At 41.2% G+C, this 12,715-nt stretch overlaps 1 protein-coding gene across 1 annotated transcript in view; it reads right to left on the minus strand.

Annotated features, from left to right (window-relative positions):
* Window positions 1-12,715, minus strand: part of dnah7 (dynein, axonemal, heavy chain 7) — a 121,088-nt gene that overhangs the window by 43,222 nt on the left and 65,151 nt on the right. Inside the window, exons 33-39 of the mRNA XM_034110349.1 lie at window positions 10,183-10,359; window positions 9,840-9,971; window positions 7,116-7,337; window positions 5,994-6,191; window positions 3,107-3,262; window positions 1,678-1,846; window positions 46-172 (exon numbers count right to left, since the gene is read on the minus strand). Of these exons, the coding sequence (XP_033966240.1) occupies window positions 46-172; window positions 1,678-1,846; window positions 3,107-3,262; window positions 5,994-6,191; window positions 7,116-7,337; window positions 9,840-9,971; window positions 10,183-10,359 (1,181 nt within the window). The remainder of the gene's footprint in view (window positions 1-45; window positions 173-1,677; window positions 1,847-3,106; window positions 3,263-5,993; window positions 6,192-7,115; window positions 7,338-9,839; window positions 9,972-10,182; window positions 10,360-12,715) is intronic.

Here is a 12,715-nt window from a genome sequence, read left to right on the forward strand (position 1 = left end):
GAACATTTGGGGGAAATCACGTAATAAATTGAACAAGCTATTTACCGTATGCTGAAATGCCAGTCTGAGATCCTAGAGAAGATTGTATACATGGTCTTCTCATCAAAATCATTAATGGTAATCATGTTGAAGTGGCGCAGGTACCGAGACGTGATGGGGTTCCTCCCTCCGCCTAAACAAGCAGGGCAAGAAAACAACAAATGTCTTCATTGAAAAAGATAACACATCTGATGAATAACCATTTTTCTTTAATGAGACTCTTTGCCCAAAACAGTTTAAAGTAAAGCCAATACTGTTCTATTCTCTTTTTGTTTTATAATAGTTCAGTTTTTGAAGTGAGTAAATACTATATGACAGTGCTGCATATTACATTAAATGTACATTAAGCTGATGCTAAGAGAACGACTTATATACCCAAAAATACTGAAGACATGCCTACGGGAGCAATTTGGGGCTAAGTATCTTGCCCAAAGACACTTCAACATATTGACTGAAGGAGTTGAGGATGGAACCACTAACCATCTTAATGGTGGATCAGCAAATGAACCCCAAAAGCTGTACATTTTGCTCTCATGCTCTAAATAATGTTAAACTATTCAACATTGGACATGGACAGGGAAACCAGTTACTGTATGTCTCAGGCTGTCATAAGGAAAGTTTGAGGACCGCTGACAGACATTCTTCCTACTAGCTACGTGTTGGTCATGTTCGAGATACACAAGTTTACAATAGCACATTGATCAATCATTTTAGCCAACTAATATCATTAATACGGCAAGTGTAAATCACCACTATAATGACTGTGAAAAGGTGTTATTTAATTTAAAATAAGGGTAAACACAAAAGAAGCCTCCTTCATGGTTTCCCTGGGGTGGGTTCAGTGTTCCCCAAAGCTGTAATGGGCAGCAGCCTAGAAAATTAAACACAACTATAAACAGCAGCAGAGACTGAAGCTTTGAGGGCACTTGAGTGTGGCACCCATCCCCTCCCTTGCTCTCTATTGCAGCTGTCGAAGCCAGATGCCTCAGTTGACATGGGTGCTTTGTGTTTACACTGGTAGTTGTAGTAGAGTCGGAAGTGGTAAACACTTGTAAACACCTCAAGGCAGTGACGGGCTGCACAGAACAGCAGCCAGTGGTTTGTGACATTGACTCAACAGCACTTTAGCAGCAATTTAGAGACAGTTGAAAAAAGGTTTTCACTGAAATAGATGCCTTTTGTCGACTTTTGTCAATCTAGGGCTTTGGTATCATTTCTGTGACAATACAGTGGTGCAGGAATGAGTCAAAAAAAATCTGAAATGAGTCAGCATTATGCGACTTCCGGTTGGCTCCGTTGAAGTCAATGTTTTTTGTATGGGTTTTTCGTTAGATGCCCAAAATAAGGTCTGCAGCATAGAAGATATTAACATTTTGTTCTACGGCATAAAAAGCTTCAGTTAATACCCCACTGGAAAATGTCTGTAACTTCAATTTGACATAAAAACAGCAGTTGCTAACAGGTGACCAAATTAGACTACTTAATGCTACCAAGCCAAACATTAGCCGCCTTAGCTCAGAGGTGGTGAACACATGTCAGAGCTTGTTGTTGAAGGAGCCCTTGCGATGCTTACTTCCAGGTCAGCCTACAGAAAGATGTCATCATTGCACCACTCTATACTCTTCTGCTGCTACTCACCCGGTGGTCCCATAGCGCAGATGACCTGGATGTCCACCAGCTTGATCATGGAGCAGTCCTTCAGGTCGTACCAGTTCCAGTGGTCCAGCCACTGGCGCAGCAGCTCCACGGGGGGCTGGGCACCGTAAACCTCCCGGGCCGGCATGTTCACATCATCCACAAATATCACCTGGTGATTAGATATAAGAATAATAATGATAATGATAACAATAACACATTCAACTTATAAAGTGCTTTTCTAGATACCCAAAGTCACTTAGAAAGTCAAACGTTAAACAAAACAAACAAAGATGAGATGTAGTGAATTAGAAACAATACAAAGAGGTGGGTTTCGAGTGCTTGTTTGAATGATGGCAGGGTGGTTGACTGTCTGATGTGGAAGGGGGAGGGCGGAGGACGCAGCAGCAGAGTAGGCCCGATCACCCCAGGTCCCGAGCTTAGTCCTGGTTGTCTTTAGGGTGTTTGCATCTCCGGAGCTGGCAGTGGGTGGGGTTGTGAGGATGGAGGAGGTCAGAGAGATAAGGAGTGGCCAGGTTGTTGAGGGCTTTGTATGTGGTGATCAGAATTTGAAAGTCAAACCTGTATTTGACCGGGAGACAGGGGAGGTTTTGGAGGGCCAGAGTGATGTAGTCTCTGCGGAGTTCTGGACATATTGGAATGTATTGATGATTTTGCTGGGTGAACAGTATAGGATGCTATTGCAGTGTTCGAGTCTAGAAGTGATGAGGGGGCGTCAATGAGGGTCTCAGCGTCAGTAAAAGAGAGGGAGGGTCAGAGACGGGCAATGTTCTTTAGGTGAAAAGGGTTTGGTGATGTGGCAGGAAGGAGTGTGTGGGCTCAAAGAGGATACCAAGGTTGCGGATCTGAGTAGAGGGGGTGACGTTTGAGCCGTCGATGGTGAGTGAGAATGACTGGCAGAGCGGGAGAGGGAATTTGGGCCAATGATGATTATTTCAGATTTATTGCACTTGAGTTGGAGGGAGTTTTCTTGCATCCATGTTTCGAGATCCGTAAGGCAGGCGGTGAGGGTGGAGTGGGTGGTGGATGTGATGGTTTTTGAGGAGAAGTAGACACTACTATATTTGGGATAGGATTATTTACAAATAAAGCACAATGTTTTTGATATTGACCATTGTTTTTTGTTTAGATGCACAGTTTGGCGCATGTTGCATGTAAATGGACGTATACAAATTAGAGGGTCATGGTTTGACCTTGTAGTCCACATGTCGATGTGTCCTTGGGCAAGATGTTAACCCATAAATGCTACCGTAGGAATGTAGCCATCTACAGTATTGAAGTGTATGTAAGTTGCTTTGGATAAAAAGATGTACAAATGTCACAATTTGAGTGACCCATTTACTGATATGAATACAAATGTAAAAGGCATACCAACAAAAGACTTCATATGAACATAATAAAAGGGGTTTACCATTTTCTTTCCCAAAGGGGGTCCAAAGACTCCTTTGCGCCGCTTATCCAGCTTGGACATAATAATGTTTTGTGTCTGTGCCGCTGTGGTCTGGGCTGAGAAGTTGATGAATAATGGGCTGTAGACATCCTTCTTCAGCTGGTTCAAGAGAAAGTCCTGAGAAATAAGACATTGGAAATATAAACAGAGTTGTTTATCATCAAATCTCATAGTACAGGAGTTTTCACCGAAGAAAAAGCTAGATGTTGATGCTGTTGAAAATTGAAATCTATTTATTGATAAGTATTTTCACACTCTATTCTTAATTAGCATGCCAAAGAGCCTGTTCAGGTAGAGTTTCCAGGCTGATCCTGGCAAATGCTTGTGATAAGCTTTGTAATTTAATTAAATGTGGCATTTAGTGAGTATTTCATGAGATCAGAACTGGATTGCAGTTTTAATCCTTGAAAGTGACTTTGTAATGAAGTGGGAATTAGTTGCCCTCTGAGGACAGAATCTTAAATAATGTTCTGCGTGTCAAAGGGGTGAAATCAATTTATTTTTTGATTCTGTAAGAGGGTTTAAAAAAGGGCATTTCACTTTGATGCTTAAAGAGACATTTATGAGTGGCCATTCGATAAAATGCCCTTACGGCAAACGGCCTTCACTTGTCTTTTTATAAGAGCAGAAAAAACAAACGTAGCGTAGTGTTGATTTTGATCAGGTTTTATGGTGCTGTTTCCATGTACCATGTGTGTCCAGAGCACATGACGTAGCTGGCCCTAGGATCAAGTGTGACAATAAGTGTTAAATACATCTTGTAGGAGACATCGATGTTTATTGTTGGCGTGTCAGTTTATTTTGTCTAGATTTATCATGTATTATTATTTTGAACACTTTAGCTGCACAGGGTGTACAAATAGGGTCATAGCTGACAGCAGGGGCGGCGCCAGGGGGGAGCTAGGGGGTGCTGAAGCACCCCCCAGGATTGCCAAAGCACCCCCTAAGCACCCCCAATAAATATGTGTTTTTTTTATTTTTTATAAAATTATTATTATTATTTTTATTAAATTAAATTAGAAAAATTATTGATTACATGCAAATGTGAAACAAACTCATTTTTGACCAAAAACAAAGCCAACACAGGTGATATGATTAGGCCAATGGCCAGCACCCATTCGATTTTTGACCGACCCATAGGTTAAATTACCTGTTAGCTAGGGGGCCAAATTATTAGCTAACGTGGATGTTGAGCAAAGTGAAAAATTGATAGTTTTTTAGTCCTAAAACATCCACATGTAAGCAAGAGGGATTCTGAATCTGCACATAATAGGCATCGTGAGGCAGAGGCTGTGTGTGCGTGTGGGGAGTGTTGCAGTAGAAAATTCAACTGTAGCGCCGGTGCATTAATGGGAAACCCTAAATGTTTGAGCACCCCCTATGAAACGTCAAGCTACCCCACAGCACCCCCTAGAGGAAATCTCTGGCGCCGCCGCTGGCTGACAGGAAAAGGCGGGCACAGGAAGAGCGATAGCACACCGTTCTTACCAGAAGCGACAGATGCTAAAAGATTCTAATGGCTACCACTGGCAGAATCAAACCTTGTTATTGTACAACCTCTTCAATAAACATCAGACTAAACTGCATCCAACGACCGTAGTTTGTGTCTCACCTGAGTATTAATGGAGAAATTGGGATATTTAAATGGCCATTACACATGTAGTTAGGTAAAACGTACAATATTTGCCTCAAAATGTGGAATTAAGTATAAAATCATCAATGAAAATACTCAAGTAGAGTAGAAGTATGTCAAAATAGTGCAGTAGTTAATCAAATGTACACTATTACAGTCCACCACTGATGAGCCTCGTTTTGTCTAGATCATCTAGTGGCAAGACCTCTCTCTATCTCACTTAACAGTGAGTTAAGGAGACTTGTGTCTGATTGTACTGGGAGTGATGTCATCATTTTTCGTCTGACTGCTGGTGCTGCTCCTGCCAGATTTGGGTTTGCAGCCACGGTCTGCTGGTGGAGGCTTCAGGCAGACAGGACGTGGAGAACAAGGCAGCTGATCTCTATTCACCCCAGAGTCTCAAGTTTGAGCACACTAATGAATGAACTAATGAAGCATAGTGAAGGAGGGGGGGTAAGTCCTTGATATAAAAAGCTGAAGGTCTGCAGAGATACTCAGTATTCCTCGTGGCCCCTTTCACACCTGGTGAGTAGCTGTGTTGCCTCCAAATGATTTCTACACTTCCCGAGGCCGGAACTACAGAAATAAATGCTCACTCATGCTACTGGAAGGTGCTGTTAGTAGCATTGGAGGTTTTGGTTGAAAATACCAAATCTTGAATGGACGACACAGCGGGTGTACATGAATGCAACTCAACAATGGTAATTTCAAATGTATTTAATATTGTAGGGGCGCCTTTAGGTAACACAAATCTGTGGACGACTTTTGTTTGTTGTTAAATACATACACAGAAAGCATACAAATCCAACTGTCCAATCACATGTTGTATTATCCGTTTTGTTTTGGTCTTCCGCTGTATTTTATCATTTGTCTCTGTTTAACGTTCTAAAATCGTCTTTTGTCTGTATCAAGGACAATGTTTTTGTCTACACCTCGTTTATTACAGCAAAACAATGGGGACTTATGGGAAAAATGATAAAGTACGTGTTAGTCTTTCTGACAAAATAAAGCAACTCCAACTTCTAAAATGTGTGCAACCTCTTTTAAAAGACATTTATTTGTTCTGTTTGGTCACTTAAAAATATCAAAATGAATGTTAAGTAACTATTGCTGATAAAAAAAATTGGGTGATTCTGCATCATTCTCAATTTGAATAGCTTTCTGCTCATCACAAACACACGTACATCTTTCCAAGCTTTACATTCATAAACTCACTGTGATGTAGACACTCTTGCCAGTCCCGGTGGGGCCGATGAATATGGTGGGTTTCTGGTGGGTGATGAGGAGCTCCATCAGTGCCATGTAGCGCACCGTGTTCTCAGTGGGCACGATGATCTCATTGAACTGCATGTCTTTGCATAAGGGGGGAGCCGCCTTCAGCTGATCGGTCCACAGCTCCCACCTGCCCGGACCCTGGAGAGGAAGAACAAAACAGAACAAACTCTTATCTTATTGACCCGTTCTTACCAATTGCCTGCAAAACTATTAATAATCCAATTTCGTGACCATACCAACTTTTATCCTAAAACCAAGTTGTAAGGGCAAATCTATTTTTTTAAGATGTATAAACGTGCCATAACAATTAGCTCGACTAAAACAATCTTGTATGAAATATAACCATGAAAATGAATAACATTTATTGTAAAATAATTACAAAAATATCACAAAATGTTGATAATACATTTTTGTCTATCAACACCTTTTTTCAAAACAGACTAAGAAGAAGAATGTCTGAAATGTAGTTCATACAGTATGGGGGAATTGGACTGAGTTTGGTTTTGTTTTGAACACAATGCTTTGTTTAACATCTTCCATAATAAAATAAGTATTTACTGGCAGCAAATTCATTCAGGTGGAGCCATGTAACAGAAAAATAATACTGACAATATATAAAGGTCACACCAAGATAAAAATGTGCATTTATTCTTTCACAGTGTCTGGGGAGAAAGACAATGTAATGCAGGAATGTTTCTCTTTTAGTCTAGTGCCTGAGATCCAATCGAGAGGAGGATCTCTTTGTTTGTAGTCAGTTATTGTGATTTCAGAATCCTTTTGTCTCCCTATTTTTTATGCAGACTCCCAGCAGAAAGCATAGAGCCTGGCACATTCCTGCGTCAAGAGATTGCACCTCTTGTATCTCCCTCAGGCTAGAGGACCAGCTGTCCATGACGTCCTTCTTAACCTTTAGAGGGCGTCTGTAATGATTTGGATTCTAAACATGTAATGGCATGAAGCAAAAATATGTTAACGACCCTTCATAGTTGGTTAAATATGCTAACAAACGGAGTATTGGGCAGCACTGACTGAAAACTAATTTCCACTACAAGCCCTGCCTACCTCTTTAATGAAGCGATACTGGTAGACTGTTTCCTCTGAGGGCAGTGCCACTGTGAACTGTTTGGCTGGAGCCTCCACGGTTGCCAGGATGCCATGGAGGGCGCGGGTTTCGTCACTCAAAGGGCCGCTCAGTACCTCCCTGACCACGGCGTCAAACTTGACCCGTCCTGGATCATCACAGCTGGCACCCACTGACCACACCAGGCAAAACACGAAGATTCCCTGTTGTAAAAAGGAAAGGACAAACGCATGTATATCAAGTGGTCCATGACAGCAGTTTTGGAAAAAACAACAATCATTGGTGACAGTTAAAGAAGAATTTTACCTAAGTACAAGTATATATGGCAACTCGTTTTAGGTTTAGGTTTAAAATGGTACACTGGCATGCTATTGTATACCATTTTGGGTTCTTGCATCATATTTATGACAAGCCATCAGACATACACAGTGTACAGGAGTTCATGTATAGCACTTTCTTTCCAGCCTCATGTTTCTCTATATTAATCTGGATATCAATATTTTTCAAGATTATGCTCGTATAGTTAAAAATATATGTAAATATATACTATTATACTGTCAAAAGAGTAAAACATCAAAAATGCTAGTGCAAAGATGTTTGCCGTCAAAAGTCTCATTGCACCAGCAAAGCTTTGAACATAAAAAAACAATTATTGACTTGATTAAAATGTACAGCAGCTGTCTAAATGATTTAACCAATGTACAGATGACTTTGAGACAAACACCAGAATCCACAAAGGAGCGACATATTTGTTGGAAAAGAAACCCAGTAAGAATACTGCAGGAATTTGAAATGGCCCATCACGAGGCTTAGCGGCCTCATGATGGCTCCTGCTGTGAGGAGGCTGATTAATTCAACACTGTGATAATGACTGGCTGAGAAACATGGGAGCGAGGGTCGAAAGGCATTCATCAGCGCGCCACATGGGGATAATAGCACTGCTTCCACAAGACAGGATTCAGAGACAAAACAAATCAGTTGGAACTCAGGCAGGGGGCAGAGGAAAGGGCTTCTCAAACGTTTCCTAATAGAATGAGGTAGAGGTAGGAGGTAGAATGCGTAAAGGAAAACGGCAAGCTTTCTGGTCATTACTGAATCTGAGTTTAATGTTTCCTAAAATAAATGCGGATGTGTTTTTAAAGAGCAATGCAAGAGCCAATAACTCAGTTCATTATTTTTTTTTTTTGTTCTCAAATTGAGCTGTGAACTTCTTGTTTTTATTTAAATATGTTGAGTTTATTGGAGTATGAAGGAAGCTGAAAATAACAAAATGTATCTAAACATATGAGGGATGTGTCCAATTCTCTCTTTCAATTAGTATAACCTCAGAACATAATGGACATTGTTAGGTATGTTTTTGTATTTCTTTCAAAAAGACTAGGCTGTGTGTGATTTAGACATTGGCACCGTGGATGTATTAAGAAAACTGCAAACAAGTTCATGGGTGGGTCCTGGTTTATTCGTATAAGCAATGCTCAATGGTGCCTGAAGCTTCCACTGGGAAGTAAATTGGCTTCAACAGCAGCTTGATTTACACAATATGGAAACTGGCGATTTGCTTTCCTATCGATCGATATGGTTCATTCAGTTTAGTTTTGCAGTGTATCTGGTCCAAGGGGCTATTGGAAGTCCCTTTCATGATAGAGAGCTGTCTTTTTACTTTTTACTTACTCTGGATTTCTCATCCTAGCAAACCACAGATGTGAGTCAATCAGACAGTCTTAGAGGTTGCCAGGGGACTAGCAGGTCAATACTCAGGGAATGTATTGAACACATCAACAGTCAAATGAGCCAGAATTCTCTTTAACTCAACAAAGAAAAAACTGAGGAGGTTTATTATATGATTAATATTTTTGGTTTAAAGTCAGCACTAAGCCTCAAACAGCAATGTTGAATACAACGGAGCAGGATGGAAACTTGGTATGATCATGGACTGAATTTCAACTGCCACATTATAGATAATTACCAAGTAAGCCTACAATCACCTTAAGAATATAAAGGATTAAAGGATTTACTTCTTGGCAGGATTTGAGGAACTTGTCCGTGCATTTTTCTTCGGTAGACTCGATTACTGTAACAGTGTCTCACAAACAAATCTATTAGAAGTCTGTCGCTGATTCAGTGTGCTGCTGCTGGAGTCTTCACTAACACCAAGAAAATGGATCACATCAATCCAGTTCTGAGGACTTTTTGTTTGTCAAACTATTGATTTGGTTTGTTTATAAAGATTTACATGGTTTAAGACAAAATACATTTCAGATTTTCGGCTACATTGATACACCCAGAAGGCTCAGGTCATCTGGGAAACTGATCATTAGGAAGGAACGTCCATCTATCTATTTATCTATGTTTAACTGTATTTTAATTACCTTTGGTATGTTTCTTTTGCACTTTGTCTCTGTTTTTTTATGTAGTTCTTGAAGTCTTGAATGTCTTTTTGGACTCATTTTGCAGGGAGGCTGAATCAAGTGTCATACCAGAGGATTTTTAACATTCAGATCTGAATGTTGTTAGACTTCTTTTGGGGCATTTGGCTTGTCCAAATAACCCATCATGATAATTTTGTGATGCTGTAGCCACTCTTGGGATTATAATATATAATTAATATAATATTGACTTAAAGTCGGTTATTGTTAAGGATATTAGAGCAATACAATGTATTAGTATCATTAATAGCAGTAGTAGAAGTGGGTGTGTCCACAAACCTCCAACCAGGAGCAAACATCGTTGTCATGCATGCTTTTCATCTTTTCTTCATCATGGAACTCATCCATCATACAGTCCATCAGATTCATCAGGGACTTCACTAGATTAGTGTCAGAGGTCGGGGACAGCTCCTGGAAAAGAAACAAACGTTCAAACTCAATGAGAAGAGATTCAGAAACCTAAACTATTTAAAAACCATTATATTTTGCTATACCTTGCAGAGAAGAAAACACATTTATCAATATGACATTCATGCATTTTTGTAGATGGCAAGAGAACATTTAAATGTTTTTGAGTAAAAAGCTGTACAACAAACAGTATTCCCTGAGGATGTGTCAGCACCTTGGTGGCCTTTCGAATGAGCAGAAGGCAGGCTGGCAGTATCCGGTCGAAAAGGCCAGTGATGAGCTCTTTGTGCGCTGCATTGACTGTGGCGGGCAGGGTATTGAACCAGGACAGCATAAGGGGCCGCCAGCCCAGCATATGAGGCTCCATGTAGATCATACCACAGCGAGACACCTGTTGTAAAACAAAAAACATCTGAAAAGACACATCTAAACCACTGGTACTAAACATAAAGAACAATCAATTGCAGTACACAACTATCAGACCAGTAATGAGAATTACTAAAGGATCATTATCAGTAAGGTATTGGATGCATTACGGTAAATTATGTGTGGACAAGCAGTGCGGTGCAGGTGAGCCTTCTTGAAGCAATTTAATTAGTTCACTTAGGTTTAGTAGCAGGACTAGGCTTCATCCACACCTCGAAACACCTGCTAAACTACTCATAACGGCCCGTCCACACAGCGGCGTGCGTTTAAGCTTGGTGGTGGGCGTGTCTGAAGCTTGGGGAGTTCTCGCAAGCAACGTGACCAACAACAACCCTCGACATACAGTTTACGAAGTAAACTGGATATAAACTCCCCAAACAGGCGAAAACCTACCAGTTTCACCCACTGTCTCTGCCACCTCCCTCCGTGCCTGGCTCCTCCGGTTTGTATCCCGGTAGGTGAACAGGGACTGATCGTACAAGACCGGGTGATACCCTACTGCTATGATTAATTTCTCCTCCATTGTTTGAAATATGAGGAAATTACCTGCGGTGTGTCTCTCTCAGCATACACGCCTGGCGAGCGCTTGTACTGGCAGATTTGCATAAACGGGATATGATTAGCTGACGCTTCCACCGAAGCTTAAAAAGTTGAAACTGTCTCAACTTTTGCAGCGAGCCACGCCAGCAAAGCTTCGCTTCCCACAATGCAGTTCGGCGAAAAGTGACATCACCCCATTCAAGTGAATGGTGAAGCTTTCAACGCTCGCCGCTGTGTAGACGGGCCTTGTTTGTTCCCAATTTGAAAACCTAGCCTCACTTTTCCCCCTAATTATCCATTCCCCTTCCTAGACCATCTTTACCCACTTCTCTTCATTCTTTCTTACAACCTCAATTCATTCCTCCATACCTCTCTATATTCCTTGATCCCTCCTTCCCGACATCTCTTCAACCCTTTAACTCTCCCTCCCTAGTTCCACTTTCATCCCTTACTTCCTACATCCCTTCCCCTTTACATCCATTAATCCATTCATCCCTCCCTCCCGAAATCCCTTCGACCGTCGCCCCTCCCTCCTGACTCTAACATTCATAATTTCCTCTTTACATTCCTTCCAAAAAAAACAGCTTTAGGAATCCAAACTATAACATATAAAAAGTACCCTGTATCAAGATTGATGCAAAACAAGTGACATTTGACCTTTTTAGAGAGGTTTAGAAAAAAAAACACCTCTGGGGTCATTTGGGTAGATTTGACCTATCTCTGGAACCCATTGGTCGATTTTGGTGATTGACACCTCTTTTGAACCGTTAGAGCCAATAGAATTGAGGGGAAGTTCCAAAATCCACCTACATGTTACCATTGAGGAGTGAGAGTGATACGCACGCAGTTTGCCCAAACCGAAAGCTATGTTACGCTCTGAAAACTGAAAACTAGGCTTATTGCCATAAATATGATGATGGATTATCAGTAATCATTTCAAAGTGACACGGAGACATTTGATTAACCTTCAGCAGCGTGTATATGCGTTTTAATGCCCTTGAACACAACTTTTGATCAGAAAACAGCAAAGGTAAAGTGAAGTTGTGTGTTGTTTTTGCTGGCTTTCGCTGCTGTGATGATACTTATACCATTGGAATCTGTGGAATCTCAGCTTTCATATGCTATCAAGTTTGTGCAGATCCGATGAAGTATAAAATATTTCTACTGTGAGTTATGTGCTAAGTGCGTTAGCACTCTTTCGCTTAGTGCTAATTCAGAAGCTCGGCGTTAGACTTATGTTTTGTTTCGGTAAAAATTGTTCATATCGTCAGTTAGCTGAATTTCTTCCGGTTAAGTGGGTATGACACATTAATAGGTTGTTAAATGTTAAGAATCCCTCAGACGCTGTTTCTTGCAACATGTTGCTTGTTGCCCCGGGGGCGGGGGCTCCCGGGCTTAACACGTGAATCCATTTCTCCCTTCCTTCATACATCCCTTTATTTCTTCCTCGCTAAATCCATTCATCCTTCACACCTGACAACCCCTTCGACCGTGTGTCCTTCCCTCTTGACATCCCTTCATCCCTTCCTATCTTCATCCATTTGACCTTTTATCCTTCCTTCCTTCCTTACATCCCTTCAACCATTCATCTCTCACTTGCAACATTCCTTGGCAATTCATCCCTCCCTATCTACATCCATTTGACTGTTCCTCCATCCCTCCCAAAATCCCTTCATCCCACCCTCCCAGGATCCCTTCTTCCATTCCTCCAACCCGCCCTTCATCCCTCACTCCCTTTATCCCTTCATCCCTCCCTCCTACCCTTTATAAAACGTTCCCTA

The sequence above is a fragment of the Pseudochaenichthys georgianus genome, chromosome 21 (genome assembly GCF_902827115.2).
Source record: "Pseudochaenichthys georgianus chromosome 21, fPseGeo1.2, whole genome shotgun sequence".
NCBI lineage: Eukaryota > Metazoa > Chordata > Actinopteri > Perciformes > Channichthyidae > Pseudochaenichthys > Pseudochaenichthys georgianus.